This window comes from Sabethes cyaneus, chromosome 2 (assembly GCF_943734655.1).
Source record: "Sabethes cyaneus chromosome 2, idSabCyanKW18_F2, whole genome shotgun sequence".
NCBI lineage: Eukaryota > Metazoa > Arthropoda > Insecta > Diptera > Culicidae > Sabethes > Sabethes cyaneus.
This window is the reverse complement of record NC_071354.1, coordinates 130,329,969-130,353,723: the sequence shown is the minus strand read 5'-3', so window position 1 is coordinate 130,353,723 and position 23,755 is coordinate 130,329,969. Positions and strand designations below refer to the sequence as shown.

At 38.1% G+C, this 23,755-nt stretch overlaps 1 protein-coding gene across 3 annotated transcripts in view; it reads right to left on the bottom strand.

The window, feature by feature from the left end:
- The window catches only part of LOC128733593 (scavenger receptor class B member 1), a 193,904-nt gene that overhangs the window by 37,397 nt on the left and 132,752 nt on the right, over positions 1–23,755 (bottom strand). For all 3 annotated transcript variants that reach the window (XM_053827302.1, XM_053827301.1, XM_053827300.1), the window contains 3 exons: positions 3,059–3,232; positions 2,798–2,990; positions 2,368–2,743 (listed from right to left, as the gene is read on the bottom strand). In XM_053827302.1, coding sequence (XP_053683277.1) covers positions 2,368–2,743; positions 2,798–2,990; positions 3,059–3,232 — 743 coding nt within the window. The remainder of the gene's footprint in view (positions 1–2,367; positions 2,744–2,797; positions 2,991–3,058; positions 3,233–23,755) is intronic.

Genomic DNA, 23,755 nt, shown 5'->3' with positions numbered 1-23,755 from the left:
TAATCTATCCTTATTTGCTGTGTTATTTTTGGAGTAACTTGAAATGTGGACAATTAACCTTTAACACAATGTGTTACAATTAAGATAAAATCATTACAGGGTTTGTTATGAATCAGGTATTAATTATAGGCAGTTTAGTTATAATTTTTGATATTTTAACCACTTACGAACGCTAATTTATAGCAACGGTTGTTATAATATATCTAATTAATAACAACCGTTGTTAGAAAATTTGATAACAAAATAACAAGATGTGTTATAATTTTGTTAGGTCCTCTTGATCGGGTATGCAACACTTAGGCAAAATATTAGCTAAATTACTGGAAAAATATAAATTTTGTTCCCATAGAAAAAGTAAACAAATATAACTGCAATATGGCTGCTAACGCGCTTTTAGATTTTCACAAAAAATCAATTGATTTCGATTTGCAATTTACACAGCAATTTTCAGAATACGATAAAAGAATAGTTTTTGAATATAAATTGAGATATTACCGTTATCTGGAATAACGTGAACAATGTTGCATAAAACATAGTTTCTAACGTAAACCTAGTAGAATTACTAAGTCTAATTTTATCCAGTACCTTTTACAGTATGATTTCGATCTTGACAACAAATGTATGTCGCCTATGTTGCCAAATTCGAAATAGGTAGTAAAATCGAGACCATTTTTGAAGTGAGAAAATTGCATATAAATGTATCAAAAATAGAAGAATTACCATCAATCAACGAATTTTTCACGATTGCAACAGTTTTATGTTCAAAAAGTTTGACTGGAGCGTCGCAAGCTTTTTGACACCTTGCAGTAAAACGTATCAGTAAAAATCTTACCTTTCGGAATTCAATAAATAAAAACTCGTACTTGTATTGCGTATTTTTGAATGAAGGGTTTAAATTTTTTAAATTATTGCGGGAGATAATACCAAAACAAAAATTTTACAATTCAATGTATAGGTAGACCCAAATGTTATTTATAAGTGTGTTACTTAAAGTTTAAAAATGTACTTTCTCTTGTGACGGCTACATGTTTGGTCGGGGCCCACTAGGCAAATGCCCGGTGAGCCAGTACGCGCCTGTACTATGGTTTCGCAAAAACAAAACAATGAAATTTGAAAACAATATCTTTTTACTGAAACACTACTAAGTCTAATTAGGCTGACCAGACGTACCGGATTATGCGGGACTGTCCCGGATTTGGAAGGCTTGTCCCGGAAAGTGTCCCGCATTGACTAAGTTTTTACTTAAAACAGTTTCTAAGGATGAAACATAGGAAATTATGTTACATGGCATGAAAAAACCTACTACTGACACCGCTCGTCAGCCGGTGCACACTTTCATCAGTCACGGCCCCGGCCAGCCGACACCTCGAACTCGTCATCTGACCAATGCCGCTGGTGACTGTTCTCTTTATCTTCAGTTTTCGCTTCATTAGCCCCCAGTATTTCAACACTGGACAAATCCGGGGATAATTTGATGCACTCAGCTCCTTTGAGATGAACTGAAGTCCATTATCCATTGTAGCATGCATGCTGAAACTACGGTAGGCTATTATGGGACTTAATGAAGGGCAAAATCCGCCTGGTGAGACACCTACCCTTGTGTATGTCCGAATTCTTATTCGTCACAAAACGTTATTTTTCACACGGATGCCAATCAAGCAGATCCCTTGCCAAGTCATAACCTTTTATCACGAACCCATCCCCAAAGACCCCACGAGACCGGATTCTAGCCTTTGTTTATTGTTTGAGGCTTCTGTTGGGCTCCCCACTTACTGGGTAACACTTGTAGCCATTTCGAGACGGATTCGGCATACAGTACAGCGGTCATCATTCAGTTTTTTCGCCAAAGTATTATCCGTGATGCTGAGATCAACCTGGACTTTCCGAATGACCTTCAACCGCAGTTGACGATCAAGTGTTCTACTCCAACGTCTGGCCCTGAGAGTTTCCTTGCAGCCCTCAATTACTCACACCACAGCTCATTTAAGATAATCCGTCAGTCCCGCCAGCTTCCGAGCTACCGCTGATGGATTCCACACAATTACTTTCATTTCTCCTCTTGCATGATGAATATCTCGAAACCACGTTACCTTTGAACTGCGAAAAAAATATACCGAGCAGAACTGTTTACAAATAACACAACGCTACCAAAATCTAGCATCAACGCCCACTGGGAGCGCCGCTATCGCCAAAATGAAGTACCCAATTTCTAAATGATCCCATCTTTACAACCGAGCCTATTTAGCAAATAAGCCATTCAATATGTCCCGCTTTCATCCAAAAAAAAATCTTGTCACTTCAGTCTAATCTGAGTGTTACAATACAATTACTTATGATGAGATAATGAATGAAGATGCAATAACTTACCGTATTGACATAACGAAACATTGAATAGTCCGTTGGGCGCACAAGGTGGTCCTGCCGGGCAGAAGCACATATTTTCCTTGTTTATATCAACGGAGGCAAATACAGTCGGTGATGGAGTGAATCGATATCCCTGAACTCCATTTTTGACGACAACTTCTTTTTCAAAAGACAGCGGTAGTAATCGGCAGAGATCCTTTTCATATACGAAAAGTGTGGTGTTCTTACTTATGTGTGGTGGAAAGATGGATCCATCTGTGCCATTTAGACGATTGCATTGTTCAGTGACCCAGTGGGTTTGATGAGATTTTCCGTTGTACTTGTCAATTATACCGTATTTAGTAATGTCGTCAACTCCTGACCAAATAGTTACTGTATCCTATAAATATAAGAATGTAACACATATCAATAGGAAAATTAGAGGAAACAATACCTTTGATGTACTATTCTTTCCATACATAAGTCCAAACTCTTCATAAGGTAATTTTTGTTCTTTAGGCACAACGTCTTTCGCAAGTTTTAATAATGGATCTTCATATCCCCAGAGCAGTTGCCCAACGGAAACCTCAACGAAAGGTTTGATTTTTAAAATATCCATGATGCTAGCCATAGCAAGCCGGAGAAATCTTCAAAACAAAAAAAAAAATTTTTTCGTATGCAAATTTCCAATATTACAGATATTGAGCTACTGTACCTAGCTGCATGTTTACTTTGAGATGTTGCACTAAGCATAGGAATATTTGGCACGATCACCACGTCATCTTCGAGTCCACCAGATTGATCCTCATCGAAAATATATATCCTTTTCTGATTATAGCTTATAGTTCCATTTGGATTTTCAACAATGTTGACTTTTTCCCAAGTTTCTCTGTTTGGAAGAAATAAATATTGAATAAGTAATATAATAAACATGTAAATGCATACAGATTTATGTTCAAGTTTGAAATTTTATGTGGTGCATTTACGCTTTGTGACTAAGGTGAATGGATTGCATTATTTTTTTACTGTGATGTTTGATTTTTGATGCTCAATAATTGATTAAATGAATAAACGATTCAACTTGACTCTCTCTGGTATGAATGAAATTATCAAGGAAATAAGTGAAGGAAATAATGTATTACCTTTCAGCTATAATCTCAAATAATATAATAGCCTGATTCAATCTGTAGTAAAACTCCAGCGCCACAGTAATAACACAGTGAGATTCATTTGTATGGAAGCCCCCCCCCCCTTTACAGATGAGATACACTCAAAATATATTTCACGTCGAAGTTACCTGAAAAGTTATGTGATTATTTTCCATCCAGCTTTTCCTGTACTATTTACGTGATTTTCAGGTAGTCCAACCAGCTCACCACAATCACCTGAAAGTCACGTAAATCCCAGTAGAGAAAGTTACGTGATTTTTTACGTGGAAAGGCCGTGTGGATTATTTTGAGTGTAGGGATTTCAAACCACCATAAAAAATTTATGCGTCCAAAATCCTCTACATGCCAAATTTGGTTCCATTTACTTGATTTGTTCTCGAGACATGAGGACATTTGAATTTCATTTGTATGGGAGCCCATAAATCTATATATAATGTATGTGTGCAGGGGATTGTCCCCGGTTGTGAAACACACACCATTTTTAACGTGTTTATTAAACTAGGACTACCAAGTTACTACCAATGTCTCATCTGATTGTATGCTAACTTTTGAGGAAACAACAATCAAAATACAGCTTATAAAATATTTTGTATGAAATGTGTTCGAAAAAACTACCCGAAAAAGTGATTTTTTGTGTATTAAACATAAAAAGGCAGTAAAATGCATGTAACCTTAGTTGTGGACAGTGACTTAGCCATTTTTTTATTAGAGAAGTTTTAAACCTAAGAGGTTCACTCGCCTCTCGAGGGAGGCCAAGTTATGCAGAAAATCATTTGTTTAAGCAATATATTTAATGCTTATGTTACAGAATTTTCTTTCGAATTAATTAATTAATTTATTTTACTAAGTATTCATGTAACACAAGTAACTTTCTAATGGTTTTCAAAAGTTTGCATACAATATGATTTCTGCTAATTAGTTTGTTGTTGAGAAGAATGTTTTACAGGATTTTTGAAGACTGCATGGCACTCTCTCATCGAGCCTATTTTTCCCTCCGCAAGACGCTTCGATCAAGGAGCATACGCCGCACATAGCTGACGATGTACAAAGCGCTAATCAGACCGGTAGTCCTATTCTTCAGCTGACGAATTTCTCGTCGGATCTCTTCGAGATCGAGAGCCGGCACGCAATTGTCGTTTGTAGGCACTCCGAGATTAACTTCCGTTGCGTCTCCTATTGCTATATTGCCGTTGAGGTGTTCATCGAAATACTGCTTCCACCTGTCGACCACCTCGCGCTCGTTTGCGACTGGATCCCCTCCCTCGTCCCTACACATGTCAGGTTTAGGTGTGTAGCCCTTATGAGTTTGGTTCACCTTCTTGTAAAACTTACGCGTGGCATTAGCCCGCAATAGTTGTTCCAGCTCCTCACGATATCTGTCCTCCTTCTGGCGCTTTTTCTTCCTCAGGATCATGGTCAACTCATTCCGCTCTCGTCAATACTTGGCCAAATTCTCTCTCGTGGATATGCTTAGACAGTTTTTCTAAGCTCTGTTTTTCCTCTCTATCGCTTGTTAGCATTCCCCGTCAAACTAATCGTTTCGTACACTCGAGGTTTCCACACCTAGCACCGTAGTTGCGGCCTCGTTGACGGTCGAGCGTATCATACTCCATCCATTTTCGAGGGTCGAAGCATCTAGCTCCACAGAAGAAGGCAGAGCTTCATCCAGTACGCGCGCGTAGTTTTCGACAACTGGCGGGTTGTTTAACTACCGAATGTTTAACCGAGAAGGGCGGCTTTGTCGCGGGGTATAAACCATCGATAGTTTTGAGCGCACGTGTACTGCTACTAGGTAATGGCCCGAGTAGTTATCCGCACCCCGTAGGGAGCGTACGTTGGTGATGTTTGAGATAAACAGGCCCTCGATGAGAATATGGTCGATTTGATTCGAAGTTCGTTGGTCACATGATTTCCAGGTGCCTTTGTGGATATCTTTGTAGAAAAAGAAATTGCTTCTGATCACCAAATCTCGGAAAGCTGCAAAGTGGACGCATCGCCGGTCGTTGTCGTTCGTGTCGGTGTGCAGGCTATGGGGCCCGATCGCCGGTCTATGCATTCCCTGCCAACCTGGGCGTTCATATCTCCGATGACGATTTTGATGTCCAGTCGTGAGCAGCTGTCGTACGTTACCTTCAGCTGCGCATACAACGCTTCCTTCTCGTCTTCGGGTCTACCTTCGTGTGGACAATGAATGTGCACTTTTATGATGGTGTAGTTGAAGAAACGGCCTTTATCCTCAACACGCACATACTTTCATTGATCGCTTTCCAGTCCATTACGCGATTACACTAGGAAGCCCGTTCCCAGCTCGTTGGTCGCTCCACCGCTCTGGAAAAATTGGGCTTTGCTGACACGGATGCTCCACACCTTCTCGCCTTTGCCACACATCTCCTGCAGTGCCACGATACCAAACTTTCGGGGTTGTAACTGATCGAGCAGCACTCTGTTGCCACCAACGAAATTTAGCGATTTGCAGTTCCAGATACCAAGTCTCCATTTCATGTCCTTATTTTGTCGCCTTTGTCCATGCCGAATGTTCCGAGTAACTGAGAGCCACATAGTTGAGAATTTTCAAAGACTATGAGAGATACAAAACGATGTCGGTTATATTGTTATTCAAAGGCGCACTAAAAATATACTTGTGCTACAGTTTTAGCTTGGTGTATTGTTATTCTGTATTGATTTTTTTTAAATTTAAGCCAAAATATTTAGGGGGGGGCAAGGTCCCCAGCCCCCCCCCCCCCCGCTAGCTACGTGACTGGTTCTGGACCTCTATTTCATCCGACGGATAAATTTACCGTTTAAAAATCCGTCCATCCAAATTTTTCATCATCCGAACTAAAAATCACAACAATGTTTACGGAGCTAACGCGCATGTATTTGTGTAGGACGGCATGACAAATGTTATTCTGCAAAATTTCTGAAGGTCAGGCAAGTTTTCCTGGCTGTAGAATAACGACAATGCCTTGCATGAGTTATTTTCATTTATGAATGACGGAAATTAAAACGATAAGTCAACATTTTCTTTTTCGTCGCACAAAAAACGTAGGAAATTTGGCTGGTAGGACTTCTTTAATGATAAAAAGCATTTAAATAGATCTCAGCTCACTTTGCTTGATCGCGTATGATAGACACCAAACTACAATATATCTAGGAAATATCTAGTTTTGAATTGTGTGTCATATAAATGCTGATATTATTTAATAATTTGTGTTGGATATGACGGGAATAGGCAATTCCGACGAAGCAGCAACATACCCTAAATCTTATTTAAATTGCGAAGAACTTCGCCGGTCACAGTATTGAAGTACATAACAAATAAGCAACTTTATGTTATTAATACGTTGGATTCAGGTTATCCAATACTTATACTGGCTGTCACTAATATATTAGTGTATATCTAGTAACATGAAACTTCATCGTAACATAGTGTTATTATAATGCCATTGGTAAACAATAATGTCACATGATGTTGCATCATGTTGATTCGAGCATATTTTTAAATTAAAAGTAAACAAATAAAAACAATAAATGTAACATCCCATTCCGCCATATTTTATATGAAAAAATGTTACTCAACGAAGAAATATTTTTATTTTAACAATATAATTACATGAAAATATGAAGATCGCATTGCATTTACTAAAATAACGAATAATTACAGTATTTAGTTTGATTTTAGAGCGCATTTTTCCATCGTAAACGAAATCTTAAGTTGGCTGGTTTAATTATTCAAATTTGAAAATTAATAAATAAACAAATTTCATATGGCGCATGAAATAATACGAAGCAAAATTATATTTGGCACGATAAATTTTGAATGGCACGAAGATCAGGCCCAAATCAGGCTATTATAAGGCCCAAAAACTAAAGTTTTGTTTCGCATTAAAGATATTAATGCAAATACTTTTTGTCTTGGAGATCAGAGAGCAAATTTGTTTCCCGCTAAACAAAATTCGCGATTACAAGTTGTTCATAATTGTTTGGTTTTTGTGCGAGTAAAAAGGGAAGGAAGTATTTTTGTTTTTCTTTTCAGGCAAGTTATGACAACGCGACATAGGATTTCGTGTGAGAGCGAACAGGCTTAAAATCTCTTTTAGTGTCGTAGTCGCCAATAGCTGCTTGTGTTTCGATAACGCGCATTGATGTTCCATGAAACATCTGTGTAACTATTGTTTGCTCATAGGCTCCACCTCTTGCGCTTTTTGAGTCACATAACAGTTCAATAAAGGTAAACCAATGCGAATTTCTACCATATTTGAATGTTTCAATTATAGTCTCGTAACCCTTCATGCAATAAATGGTGCTGCTTGGAGCAACTATTGGTACAATATAAGGTAACAGAGGTATTTTGGACCACCTATATATTTTGGCCCACCTGATAATATTTTGTGCATTTTATCACACAAATTTGAAAACCTATCCGTATAGTTAATATGAAAGTTATACCAAGATTGACTACTCCAAAGTGTTTTAGGGTCTTTGCTTTCAGTAAATTGTTTTGTTTTGAGGTAGTAAATTTAAAATAAATCCAAGCAGTTTCGGAGTCGTCACTGCATCGGTACAATATTATATGCCTTGGGTTTAAAACGTCCTTTCTAAGACTTGACCCTTCTTTATCGACAGACTTCACAGCCGGCTATTAGAGTACAGGACAGTTACGGGGCTAATGCAACAATCCTACTGACTCTATCTAGCAGCACCGCTTACTGTGTTACCTAACTCATAACGAATATACGTTATACACGGGGGAGGTTCTCGAAACTCACAAACTTTGTGGTTTTTCGTTTAATTGATCATAAATTCGAATAGAGCATACAAATATCAACTATATATCATAAGAAATTACATGTTTACTCCAAAAATAAAAGCATGGGAGATTTTAGAATTTCGGAAATAGGGGTGCGTTATGAGTCAGGTAACACAGTAGCCGAGATTCGAACATACAACGTCTGCCTTATTAAGACCAGCATCGTACCTCGTAACCAACTAAGCGGTCTAATATCAATAGGAAATCGATAATTGGGGCCAACTTTAAAGATTTGTTATAACTAGTGTGTATACATTTTTAGTATTCAATCAATTATTTTACATCAACAAAACCCAGTAAAAACAAATTTTTATGCTCGAACAAGCGCTATAAAATGTTAAAAAAGCAACTTGAGGTATGGCGAAATATTTTCTTTAATTTCTTTAAGTTTTTTATACACTTGTTAATAAAAAACAACTAATCCTATATATGAAATTGTTCTTTTTAATTCTAGATGGCAAAATTGAAAAAAACCTTCGCAGCAGAAGGCCTGTACAGAGGCAAATATAAGCAAGTGTTTACACGAGATAAAAGTAGGAATTTGCAGTGCGTGTCGCCGCAACAATATCCCGCGCTCTACAATGAACTTTTGTGTGGGAAAACATAGGGTAAGGGATCTAGTTTTCGACCCTGTGCTAGTTTTCGCACCACTGGCACTGTTGAAACATTTCTCAAATGGATTCCTAAGAAAAAAGTAGAGAAAAGCTATTATTTAGAATATTATCAAGGTTGTTTTTTTGCTAGAAATTTTGCAATAACCTACCAAAATTTGCGTCTGTACGTCCAAATAATCAAGTTTTTTAAACTGGGACTGGAGTTCGAGTGTTTTCTTTTCGTCTAGTGAAAACAGATACGAAATCAAAACTTCGATAAATTGTATTCCCGTTATCAATAAAATCCTCAAGTATTTCGATAAATTGTGTATATTAGGACACTGAATTCATGCAATATGTTATTATACAATGAAAAGGCAATATTTCTGTCTAATTTTCTTTTGTTGCAGTGCATATTTGTTTTTTATGATGTAATTAAAGACGTTTAAAAAGTACGAAAATTGAAACGCGAAACTGTTTGTGTTCTAGATTTCGACCTGTCGAAAAAGCCTGCTGTATGCTTTCAAAGACGCTTGTTTCATTTTTCAATCTCGTTCAAAAGCCATGGAAGTGGAAAGTAACCAGACCCGAAAGTAATTGTATGATTTCAGGCGTTTTCCGGGATTGCATTTCAAATATTTTGCATCTATTCATTCAAAGGAGAAGGGTAATTGAAATAGTCTACAAAAAAGGTTTACGGTTTATTTAAAAAAAAATATAATACCAACGTGATATTACAAAAATGCTGCAGTTATTTTTTTGCATTAAATTTATCAATTTAAACAACCCTCGACTTTGAAAATACATTACTTTGTACTTGGGTCGAATATTAGAACACGCAAGGGTCGAAAACTAAAACAAGGGGTCGAAAATTAGCCCAATGGGATATTGAATTGAAACGAGAAAATGAATGAAAAATATACATCGTACACTTATTTCCTTTCAAATGTTATTTGAATATACATTCTTTTGTAGGGTAAGGAACGAGTTAAGCAGTGTCACCTATTTTAATCAGTTGAAAATAAATGAGCCGAAAATGCACTTTTTTATTCATATTTTCAAAATCTTTTGATAGGATCATCTTCACAAATCACTTAACCATACATTTGATTCACACAAACACAATTTACTGGGTTTCCGACAAGAAATTTGATGAATTAAAAATTGTTGTCCAAAAACGTACATTTCTCATCTGCTGACGGCAATCGCCACCTCGCTACTAACGAATCCATCACATTTTTCAGCACTGATTACAACTACTCTAAAAGTCAAGCACTCAATTGTCACATACCATATTATTCACCCTCTTTTTTTCTATTATCTAAGGCTTTGTCACTAGCCGAAAGTTTTATTATTTTATAACAAAACTGAAAACAAATTCTGAATTGACGGAACCTGTTCACCAGTAGCAGCAGCTGCAGCAAAACTGATAAACTATCGTGTTGCCAAGACACTGTTTCGGTTCTGGAAATAAGAATTATAGGTTTGAAACTAACTGAAACCTCCAATGGTGAAAACGTGGTTCAATACTTTCAAGAGAAATATATGTTCATAATTAATTTTTCTTTATTAAAAACAACAGAAAAGATAATTTTCGAAGATAATTTTCGAAGATTTTCTCAGTGATTTAATGAAGCAACGATGTGTTTCAATGTTATTTGCTTTGACAACACTGTTCTGAGTCGGACCGTGCTTACTGCTATGTTTACCTCTTTTGTTCTCCCACCATCCTTATGAACAGCGAGTTAGACGTCAAACTCGCAGTTTCCCATACTAGAGAATAAAAGAGACGACGAATACCGTTTGCCGAACGGTGCGGTGAGTGTATGCCCCGATAAACAATTTAGACAGATGGCATTTCACGCATCTATGCCGATTACGCATCAGATGCCGATTAGTAGCTCGCGGATAGGAACGCGAACATACTGAATAGGGGGAAAAGCTCATCAAACTGATTAAATCTACGATGGATGGTACACAGTGCTGTGTTCGGATTTCGGGTGGATTGTCAAGTCCATTCGAATCACACAGAGGGCTTCGTCAAGGTGATGGTCTTTCATGCCTGCTGTTCAACATAGCGCTACAAGGTGTTATGAACCGAGCGGATATCAACACGCGGGGCACGATATTCAACAAATCTAGTCAATTCGTCTGCTTTGCCGTTGACATGGATATTATCGGCAGAACATCTGTGGCGGTGGCTGAACAGTACACCAGACTAAAGCGCGAAGCAGAAAAGATTGGGTTAAAGGTAAATACGTCTAAAACAAAGTACATGCTGGCCAGCGGAACCGAGGCCGAACGACACCGCTTGGGCAGTAGTATATTGATCGACGGCGATGAGTTTGAGGTAGTCGATGAATTTGTCTACCTTGGCTCACTGGTAATGGCGGACAATAATACCAGCCGTGAGATTCGGAGGCGTATTATCAGCGGAAGTCGTGCTTACTATGGGCTCCACAAGCAATTGCGGTCGAGCAGACTGAGTCCCCGTACAAAGTGCACCCTGTACAAGACGCTTATTAGACCGGTTGTTCTCTACGGGCATAAAACATGGACAATGCTCGAGGAGGACCTGCGGGTGCTCGGAGTTTTCGAACGACGAGTGCTAAGAACGATCTTCGGCGGCGTACAGGAGAACGGAGTATGGAGGCGGAGGATGAACCATGAACTCGCACAGCTCTATGGCGAACCCAGTATCCAGAAGGTAGCTAAAGCTGGACGGATGCGATGGGCAGGGCATGTTGCAAGAATGCCGGACAACTACCCTGCAAAGATGGTGTTCGCCTCAAATCCGGTAGGAACAAGACGACCAGGAGCGCAGCGAGCAAGATGGTTAGACCAGGTGGAGCGAGATCTGACGGAGAGTAATCGGTGTCCGAGGAATTGGAGAGCGGTAGCCCTCAACCGAGTTACATGGAGAAATTTTGTTCAACAGGCTTTGTCTTAGGACGGCAAGCCACCTAAGTAAGTAAGTAAGTAAGTAAGTAATGTTGAGCGTGTTGTAGATTATTCAAAATTGCCAAGAAATTGAACAATGAACTCCTAAAGCGGTTCAAAACATCTCCGTTACCCTAATCCAGTGACGGCCAAATTGCGACCCGCGGGCGTTATGGTGGATTTATGTCAAAATTTTTTGATGACATAGGAGTCCCTCAGTTTAGTCGTAATGCCTCGTGCATGTTGTGAATCTGAATGCTTTCCGGTTAAAATCTTGTGGCGATTCCTAGAAAACGTTTTTTGTTGTCGCATATTTTATATTTTGTTATGCACATGAATGGCTACTGTATTACCTGACTCATAACGAATATACGTGTTATTGGAATAAAATGTATACTATACCGTTTTATTTGTGACTGGTAGTAAGATGCTATGGAGAGGTATAGGAAATGTTTGTTTTTTTTGTATCCAAATTAGACAGAAGTCATGAAAGTTAAGTATAACTGTACCACAAATAAAATATGACTAGTGATTGTTTTTCAGGTAGGTAAACATAGATAAGTAAGAAATTTTGATTTTACTATCACTAGAAAAGCGCCATCTATTGAAAAGCGACGGTTCGTATGGTGTCCTATTGAAGCAAAGATTTAGAAATAAGGAATTACATTGTGCCTAGCTGCGCGACTAATGGAGCGTCTACCCTATGTTTCTTTAAATTCGCTTACAAATATTTACGCAAATTTGATTACTGAAATATGACGTCATGTCAACCGTCAGCCCTTTGCGTAACTTAGGAACAAAACATTCGGTAGTGCTAAATTTTTCACTATTAAAAAATTCAAACTCAGGACCAAAACATTCGAGAGCGTTGTAATTTTAACTATCGAAAAGAACTGTTTTCGTTCATACGTTCATTAACTACACAAATGTGGTAAATTACTGGACGTTAATACAAAAAGCTTGGCAACTAGGGCGGGAAGCATAAAATACCAGTAAGGTAATGTAATATAATGTGCCCCCCTTAAGAATAAATGGATATACAGTAATGACCCGATTTTGTCACCCCCATGATGAATTTAGGGGTGACAAAAACGGGGCAGTGACTAAATCGGGTATTTTTTCAATTTTTTATTTTTTTGCAGATAACTTAGAACGAACTACATATACTTCATTCTGATCACTTTTAGGATTTTTCCTTCTACCTCTCTGTGGACATTTGTCACCTTTTCACAGCACTCCCAAAGGTATGAAAACACGCGTTTTTTAATTGCGCCAAAATGGTTGATTATACTGGTTAACTATGTTCAGAGAAATTTCACAGCGTAAGAAGCTCTTTCTTATGGTATGAACGATTCTTTGATTAACCCCCCTAAAAGTAAGACAGAATATTTATTTTTCAAGCAGTAAGAGATAGAGCAAAACAATGTTCTACAAAACTTTTGAGAAGATTATTATAAAGAACTTTGCCAAAGAAAGTAACCTTCTAGCTATTATAGTTGTGGAGATAAGAAACAACTTTTGTGGAAACTCCACGATAATCAACTTGTTGAACACAATTCTTTTCACAGTGTTTTAACACATTTGACATACTAAGCTTTTGATAAATCAAAAGCGTGACAAAATCGGGTAAAAAACGTGACAAAATCGGGGGTGACAAAATCGGGTCAAAAACGTGACAAAATCGGGGGTGACAAAATCGGGGAGTGACAAAATCGGGTTACCACTGTATTTCAAACGGGCTTCCCAAGATTAACGTTACAATTACGAATATATGTTAATTTTTGAGTTTAAAATCAATTGCAACTGTTTATTTCTTTTAATATTGTAGAATAGCAATGCTAGGAATTATTTAAAAACCCGAATTAATCCACCTAGCGGCGTGACCTAGTCTTTCTACTGCCACAATAATCATTATTTAATTTCTCAGGAACATCTATAATTAACTTGACTATATTTTTAAATATCCGTTCCGTAATCCTCAAAATCCTTATTTGCCAGTAAAATTCACAACGTATTGCGTAGAATAATTATATTTTCTTTCCTTGGGTGCGTAAATACTTGTAAACGTCATTTATGTTATTTGATGAACACCTTATTTAGTTTTATAATCAGTCGGCCTTAACTTTCGGGTTTCAGAACCACATACGAAACTTGTTTTGAACTGACAATATGAAATATGTGTTCATAGCAGATTTTTTGATATTTTTTTTGAATGGTTTTAACCCAAAGGGTAGATTTTTTTGATATTTTGATATTAATACCATGCGTTCAAAAGTTAGCATCTTTGAAAAACAAGTGTTCAGAAAAATTATTATTATACTTCGCTTTTGAAGAAAAGTATAAGGGTCCATGCCTAGTGGCACGGGCGCAGGCTTGAAGTAGGACTACGAATGTAGAGCAATTCGTCTTTCAATCGTAACACCGGACAGAGCATTTCCCACCAATTTAAGCCGTTCTGCTTCCGCGACCAAAATTTGGGTTTTCTAGCTTATTTAATATTCTATTATAGCAGCTTATTGTCAATTGCAAGTAAAATTGTACCATCCAAAGTGCGATATCGCTCATAAAAGTGCTATTTTGCATTCCGATATCTTCGGCGCACTTTTTCGTTATCTTCCAAGCAATAAGTGCGCCGAAGAGACCGATACGATTTAAGCTAAAATAGCACTTTTATGAGCGATTGCGCACTTATTGATTGGACAATTTTCCTTTCAATTGACAATAATAGATCGATGTTTCGAATCCAACACGGTCGGCGTAATTTCCACACCACACCAAACAATAATCGGCTGCTGCCGAGTTTTACCACCTTTGTCGCGTCCGGACAGGGAGACAAAATCGTAACTCTCACTCACTAAATCGTAACCCAAACAACGCGAAAATGATGCCGTTCGCAAAATCAATTCAACTGCTTATTCAGTAGTTCTTAAAAGAACTGATTGTTTTCAACCAGCTGTTAATAATACGAATCGAAGAAATTTACTGCTTGGAAGCAGCTTTTTTCGGACCGCGTTCTCCGTTAGAACTTCTTTTGGCTTTGGAGTTTTCGATGCCTTTGCTCTGGTCTTCATTGACATAGTAATCTTGCTTCTCGCTAGCAAGTTTGGTAGGCGAACGAACCGGAAGCGCCAGTTCTTTGCTTGGACCAGAAAATTTTCATCTCTTCATTAACAAATTCGTTCGTCCTAAAAAGGACGGGTTGTGGTAAATTATGTGGTTGAAAATCCGGCCAGCAGAATGGCTTGAATGTTTGAAACAACACCTCCCAGGTGACAATGGTTACCGGACAGAGCATTTTCCATTGATTCAAGCTCTTCCGCTCCCCGCAACTATTTGGTTCTAATATAGCTGATAATAGATCGATGCTCCGGCATCCGCTGATCCGCTGCTGCTGCTGCCGCTGCGCTGCGTTTTACTAGTTTGTCCTTGCCGAGTCCAGTGAGGGAGATACAATCGCAACTCTCTGCTGTCTGTTCGGCACCGTACCGATGCCAATGCGAAAATGATGCCGTTCGCCGGCTTACTTCTGATTATATACCAGAACAAACGGCAGCAAGTTGTAACAAAGGCGGATCAACGTAGGGTAGAGAATCATAGACACGAAAGAAAGGCGGTACAACGTACAACGAAACCGTACATTGTTTGAACAAAACCGGTGTCCGGTGATTCCTTAATGAAGAGCTACCAGTTTCTGCAGAGCAACCTAATATGAAGCATCGTCTTCATGCCACCGAAAACCAGTGGAAAGGCCGCAAAGCGCGATAGGAAAAAGAAGAAGAAGCCACGCCACTAGGAGAGCAACGCTATTTTCTTTCATTTAATGCCGACAGGGATGGCACGGCAACGGGCATGGCAGACGTGCACTCAGTTGTGTGTGGTTGTGCCGGGTGAGTTTGCCAAGCGCGCCGTCTCGGAAGGTACCAAAGTATACCGGCCTATAGTAAATGTGTCTTGTCAGGCTTCTGTAACTATACAATTAGCCCTTTTTAGGGCCTAATATATAAATGAAGATGCAATTCGATTTTCTCACTAAACGCTTTGCCTCGAATTACGAAGTGGCGCAGTTTTCTTTTCAAAGAATTTTGCCAGGTAATGTGGCTTTTCCGTTTCATGCTTTCCAGAAAGAATCACGAAATGGCATAATTTTGCATATGTAGGTAGGTATATGATCAGTTGTATTCAGTAAGTATGTTATAGTACAGGACAATTATTCAATAACTTTTTCTGCTCATTAACGAGCGCTTTTATTGAAACTGTTGGAAATTGGTGTGGAACTTTTATATTTAATAATTTGGCTAAACTATAATGGTCTTTTCGACTCCATAATGGATCTGTTGTGGGAAAGTTGCTGGAAAGAAGGCAACTTATTAAAACAAAATGAAACTGTGAATGCTTGCATCTGTTTGTTCATTTGTTACAATAACCTGATGCTTTTAACATGAGTTCGCAATATTTGTCGTAATGCCGTTTAAACATCCAATTACTGTACGTGTTAAAGCTTGGATAAATAAACTGCCAACTTGTCATGTGCATTTTTAAATGAGGAATATCATTCATGAGAAAAATCAATTCAACTGCTTCATATACTTATTCAGTAGTTCTTAAAAGAACTGATTGTTTTCTACCAGATATTAATAATACAAATCGAAGAAATTTACTGCTTGGCAGCAGCTTTTTTCGGACCGCATTCTCCTTGGAACGACTTTTTTTTGGCTTTGGATCGTTATTCTCGGTACCGATGCCCATGCGAAAATGATGTGGTTCCTCGGATTACCGTTGGTTATATATCAGAGCAAACGGCAGCAATTTGTAACAAAGGCCGATCCACGTAGAAAAGGGAATGGCAGAGAAGAAAATAAGGCGTGACTTTGTACGTTTTTTGAAGCTTCCAGTTTCTGTAGATCAAGCATCGTCTTCATGTCATGGCACCGACAACCAGTGGAAAGGCCGCAAAAAGCGATAGGAAGAAGAAGAAGCCACGCCGCTAGGAGAGCTACGCTATTTTCTTTCGTTTTTTGACTACGGCTCAGTCAAGCATAATATCAAGTTATAGTGAGTGTGGCTGGCTGCCGGGTGAGTTTGCCATGCGCGCGCCGTCTCGGAACGTACCGAAACAGTCACCAAAGTACAAATACTCATAGTAAATGTATCTGGTCAGGTTTCTGTAACTATCCAACAATTAGCCCTTTTTAGGGCCAAATATATACATGAAGATGCAATTCGATTTTCTCACTAAACGCTTCGTCTCGAATTACGAAGTGGCGCAGTTTGCTTTTCAGAGGATTTTGCCATGTAATATAGTTTAAACATTACTGGCGGGCTCGTACGTTCATACTTGATAAACTTCCAATTTGTCATGTTCATTTTAAATTGAGGAAAAATGTGAGAAAAATCAATTTAACTGCTTCGTACACTTATTCAGTAGTTCTTAAAAGAACTGATTGTTTTCTACCAGATACTAGTAATGCAAATCAAGGAAATTTACATCTGGGCAGCAGCTTTTTTCGTGCCACCTTCTCCGCTGGAACGACTTCTTTTGGCGGCTTTCGGTGCCTTTGCTGTGGATTCCATTGGCTTAGTAGATTTTTGTTCGGGGGCAGCCGCATATTTACTCCAGTAGTACAGCTTTAATCGGAGCCGCCTTTACAGCAGTTAGCAAATTTAATTTGTTATCGTCCGTTTTATCAACCTTGAACGAATCGGAAGCGCCTGCTCTCTTTGTTTGGACCAGCTTTTCGACCTTTTCGACAGCTACCTAATTTCAAAACCATTTTCACGAATGTGACCAAGCTTGAAACGTCACAATTGTGGCTGGCGGCGATTTACTTGAAGACGGCTTGCAGCGAAGATCCGTTGATTATTCAGGGCATTGATAGCAGCGAAAACCATATCGTTCGCTGGCGGACGAGTCGATGGCTTCTTCGGTTTGTTGGCGTCTCGCTCAGTGAATTTGGAAGTCTTCGATGCCTTATTCCGGAGAAGCAGCAAGCAGCAACAGCTAAAGCCTAACAATTTTCGAACGGATTCTATTACAAGGCGTAAACTAAATACAATCAAAGGAAGCTTAAACCATAGCTCATCTCGTATATATTTCTGTCATCTGTGCTTGGGAAGCATTGACGTGGGGAGGGAAAAAAATGAAAATATTGAATTAATGAATGTTCGTCTAATATTTTCTTAATTATTACATGTCTGTTAGGGAAACATGTAATAAACTATGTAGAAATGGATTTTTTGAAAAATTTCCAATCGATTGATACCAATATCTCTAGAATCGGTTGACGGATGACTGAGTTATAAGCGTGCAAACCATAACCACTTTTCGTTACATGTTCCCTTTCCGCTTTTCTGAAGTGCACCCCAATATAGAAATCAAAGAAGTAGTCCTACTTCAAAAAGGATATCTACAACAAAATGATTAATTTTGCTTGGCTTCAATTTTGCAATATATCTGAATTAGAATAAATAACTGAATAGAGCATTAGATATGAAATAGAGAAATTGAACCTTTTCTTAGCTGGCGCTCCTTCAGATAATTATTTTTGCATGAAAATCAAAACTTAAGCTTCTTTTGAATGTACTTTCATGAAAAGATAGTCATTAACTTGATCACATCGTTTTTACAATGTTAGAGGGTTAGGAAAACAAGATGAGATCGAAAAATAGTGCAAAAACTGCGCTATAAACATGCTTGAGTATGAGAAATATGATCAATATGATTTCCAGTGCTTGTCATTTTTCATTTATTTATTAAAACATGATACATGACATAAGACATCTGTCCTTTAAAATGTCACTAACGAAAACAAATCTTACAAAATTACTACCGTGCAACGTTTACTTCCTATTTTTCATATAATATTTCTAAGCTCTAGTATCTATGGATTAAAAAGAGCATCTATTAATGCGCAAAATTTGTATGAAATTTGTATAAATTTATTTGGAAAAATCAACTCACTAGTATTTTGATCCTATACACCACTATATTTATATACTTAAATTAACTGCTTTTCTTCGCTTTTTGCTTTCCTTGTACAATTGTGAGTAACAGCAAGTGAAGAAAATGACAATTGAAATCTGAAATCAAAGAAAAGAAAAAAAACTTTTCGATTGAATCCCACTATTTAATATTTATTTGCGACAGATACGTAGTTCGCCTATGACGTGCAGGCTGCATCAGTGTCTTGTTTCAAAGCGTATACGTATCTGTCGCGAATAAATATTAAATACCGTGGACCCCCGTTCGTTTGACCGTTTTTAATCTGAACACTTTTTAATTTGAACCCCGCTGGTTTGCACGATGTGCAAATTAAAAATGGTTCAAATGTCATTCTCAATATGGCATCATTTGCCTTCGCAGACAATGCACATAAACACGATTTGTTTGTACTGATCCAGCGTGTTTAATCCTAGTTTAATCAGTTTTACATTTCGTTTCCCAACAATTGCGATAGAAATCCGATCGGAGAATAGCATATTCGCTGCTTGCAACTACCAACTAAAGGAGACTAAATCAAACCACCAAAACAATATCAAAGAGCAGGGCGGCCAGTTCATATAAGTTTCAGCATATTTAGGGTTGCTAGTTGTTCAAATTAAAAACGAACCCCGTTAGTTTGCATGAGGAATCGTTCAAACGAACGGGGGTCCACTGTAGTGGACTTTAACCGGTAAAAGTTTTTTTCTTATCTTTGATTTCAGAGTTCGTATTCCCCAAAGTGGCTTCAAAAACTTCAGACTTTTGACTTGTTTCTCACTTTTCTTGAATTTCATTGCAAATTGTCATCACATACACATACATACATACATACATACATACATACATACATACATACATACATACGTACATACATACATACATACATACATACATACATACATACATACATACATACGTACATACATACATACATACATACATACATACATACATACATACATACATACATACATACGTACATACATACATACATACATACGTACATACATACATACGTACATACATACATACATACGTACATACATACATACATACGTACATACATACATACGTACATACATACATACGTACATACATACATACGTACATACATACATACGTACATACATACATACGTACATACATACATACGTACATACATACATACGTACATACATACATACGTACATACATACATACATACATACATACATACATACATACATACATACATACATACATACATACATACATACATACATACATACATACATACATACATACATACATACATACATACATACATACATACATACATACATACATACATACATACATACATACATACATACATACATACATACATACATACATACATACATACATACATACATACATACATACATACATACATACATACATACATACATACATACATACATACATACATACATACATACATACATACATACATACATACATACATACATACATACATACATACATACATACATACATACATACATACATACATACATACATACATACATACATACATACATACATACATACATACATACATACATACATACATACATACATACATACATACATACATACATACATACATACATACATACATACATACATACATACATACATACATACATCAACATTTGATTGATATGTTTTGATTTCACACGTTTTAACGGTTTAATATACAGTGCTTAATTGCATGAAATTCAATAGCGACCAATGGGACACCTAGACCTTTCATTTGACATTAAGAATATTAAAATCGGTCCAGCCATCTCCGAGAAAAGTGAGTGAGATTGAAAGCGTTACATACAAACGCACACACACAGAAAATGCTCTCGAAACTGAGTCGAATGGTATATAACATTCGGCCCGCAGGACCTTCTTTCTATTTCCGGTTTTCCAAGTGATTTCTATACCTTTATACTATATATTTATATAGTAGAAAGGCAAAAAGGCTTCTAAAATTTGGGTTTCTCGTCTGTGCGGACAATATGCCTCAGCTGAAGTATATTACGCTCCACGTTGTGTTTTAAGTATTTGTGCAATTTATATGCCTACTCTATTTTATAGAAAGCTAAACTTTTTTAGATGTTGTCAAAATGTAGTATTTTCATATAAATTAAAACTCATGTCGGTCTCCTGGGATAGCTTTTCTTTTCGGCATGGGGCATATTATACTGTATGTAGGGCAAATTTGCCCCGCTTTTTGTTAAGTAATCTGCAATTTACCTGGTATTTAGACGTGGTTGATAAATTATTCCTAGCACTTTTATTCTACAATACTAACTGAGGCTAATAGTGGCAATAGGATTTCACTTATATCTGTTTATCTGTATTTAAAGCCTCATCTGCAATGGGGCATATTGTACCGTCGCAAGTGGGGCATATTGGCCGCATACGACATGGCGGGAAAAATATTAAAAAATTAAGCAAACTAAGCGTTTCTCACCGGTTTTTCGCCTGAGATAATGCTTTAGAGTTTCACTTTACGCAATCGAATCGCTATAACAGGATATTTACAGATTGTAATAAAAAAAAAGCTTGCGGAAACGACGCAAAAAAATACATCGGAAGCTTTTAAAAATCAAATTTATTTTTCTTTTGGGTTGACAGCCAGTGACAACTGTAGGCTATTTTCCTCGAGTTTTAAGGTTTCTCATTAGTTCTGCATTTTAATTTGTGCTAGTTTGGAAATAAACGAACTGGGGCGTATTGCCCACTTGTGCTGCATTATACACATGTCCCCTATGAAGTTTTATTTATTTTGACCATTTTGCGGTGCCATTAATGCCTACTGCATTAATTTATTTTCTCATCCCAGAATGTCTGTTATTATTATTATTATTATTATTATTATTATTATAGAGTTTTGGCACTTCTCAGCAAAAATGCTGGAAACTTTCACCTACCCTCGGGCTTCTTTATGGCGAGAGGGGTTAGGCTCTGTGGTTCTCATTCACATTTTTTTTGTTACGTCTGCTCCAGTTGTGTTTAATTGTGGTGATTCAGGAACCTCCTCGTAATATTACAGGTTTCAAGAACCACCGCTTTTTAGATATTGTCCAATTTTTTTTGGAGCTCTAGCTCTTCCAGGGAACGTTGTAGGTTACAGGGCACTACTCCGGTGGCTGAGATGACCACCGGAACTATACGTACGCCCTCAAGGTGCCACATCTGCTTTAACTCCTCGGTCAAGTCGTGGTATTTCGTTGTTTTGGCCGAGAATGTTGACTGGACATTGCGATCCAGCGGTACAGCGATGTCTATGAGGGTAATGTGCTTCCTCCTTTTGTCGTAGATCACAACGTCAGGACGATTGGCACGTATAAGGACGTCCGTAATAATCTCACGATCCCAGTACAACTTTATGCAGCTATTTTCCAGAACCGGGCTAGGCAGGTACTTATAGTAGGGTACGTAACAGTTTACCAAGTTGTGCTTCAAGGCGAGTTGCTGGTGCATAATCTTGGCAACTGCATTGTGGCGTCCTAGGTAAGCCGTTTCGGCTAAGGCTGGACAGCCTGCAATCACATGCTCGATCGTTTCCCCTACTGAATTGCACTTTCGACAACGGTCTTCTATATCTTCGTGCAATATGTACCTGCGGTAGTTCTTCGTCGTAATAACCCGATCCTGAATGGCTACCATGAAGCCTTCCGTCTCCGAAAAGATATCACCTCGCATCAACCACGCATTCGATGCCACTTTGTCTATATGCGCTTGCTCCTTGCTCTAATTGATGGGGGTGCGTCCCATGTAGTTCCTTTGCTTTCCACGTTTCGACCTTTTCTGGTACGGTTTTTAGGTCGCAGTTCAGCTGGTAATGCTCCTGTGCCAGATGCAGGGCGCTGAATCCGTGGTCTGCTTCACAGATAGTGCGGTAGACAACATGACGAGTCTGACTATCTATGAAATATCTCCGCAACTGCTCGATCTGGGATACGCATAGCGCTTGGATGTCAGTGACACCTCTTCCTCCTTCCATGCGTGGTAAGGTGATTCTTTCGACTGCCGATCTTGGGTGGTGCGAACGGTCCTTGGTTACCGATACTCGCAAGGTACATTCAATCGCTTCCAAATCCGTTTTGGTCCATTTAACCACCCCGAAGCTGTATGTCACCAAAGGCACGGCAAGCGTGTTTATCGCCTTTACTTTGTTGCCGGCAGAGAGGAGTGATTTCAAAATACGGTTGACACGATATAGGAACCGTTCCTGCAGTTCTTTCCTGATAGTCGTGTGGTAAATACCTTTCAGTTGCAGGCAATGTTGCTATTCATCGATAAAAGTACTGATTCGGTTCGAAACACACTCAAAGGTGATTCCATAACGTCAAATTCTCTGGCAATGCTTTTCTAGCTGAGAATTATTTAACGAGAGTGAGAGAAAAGCGAATTACCACTCATTCTTTTTCATGCAATGGTTTGATCGCTAGTGATGTTAATCAAAAACGAATACCTCGCATTTTACTCATCGCGATGAGTAGCTATGATTTATCAATTTTGGAAAACAGGCAAAAGCGCTATCGGATATTGAATTATACCGTAAAAAAACTTGTACCTAACACTTATGTTAGTTTTTTAGTTCGACTATTAGCACCTGAGGTACTTGGAATATACATTTTTGCGACAGAATACATAAATGCGCTTCAAAACATCAACGTTATTCTACACCCAGAAGACTTTTAATCTCATAAAATTATTTTAACATGTTATTCATAATGTTTCTACATTCACGTTAAGTGCAGCATAAATCTATTTTTCGTGATAATGACAAGCACCAGGAACGCTTGCAAATGTTTACAATATAGGGTAACCAACTTATTTTGGACCCCATCAGCAGCTGTACATTATTTCGACACTTGCATTTGATTTTGCTGTAAGT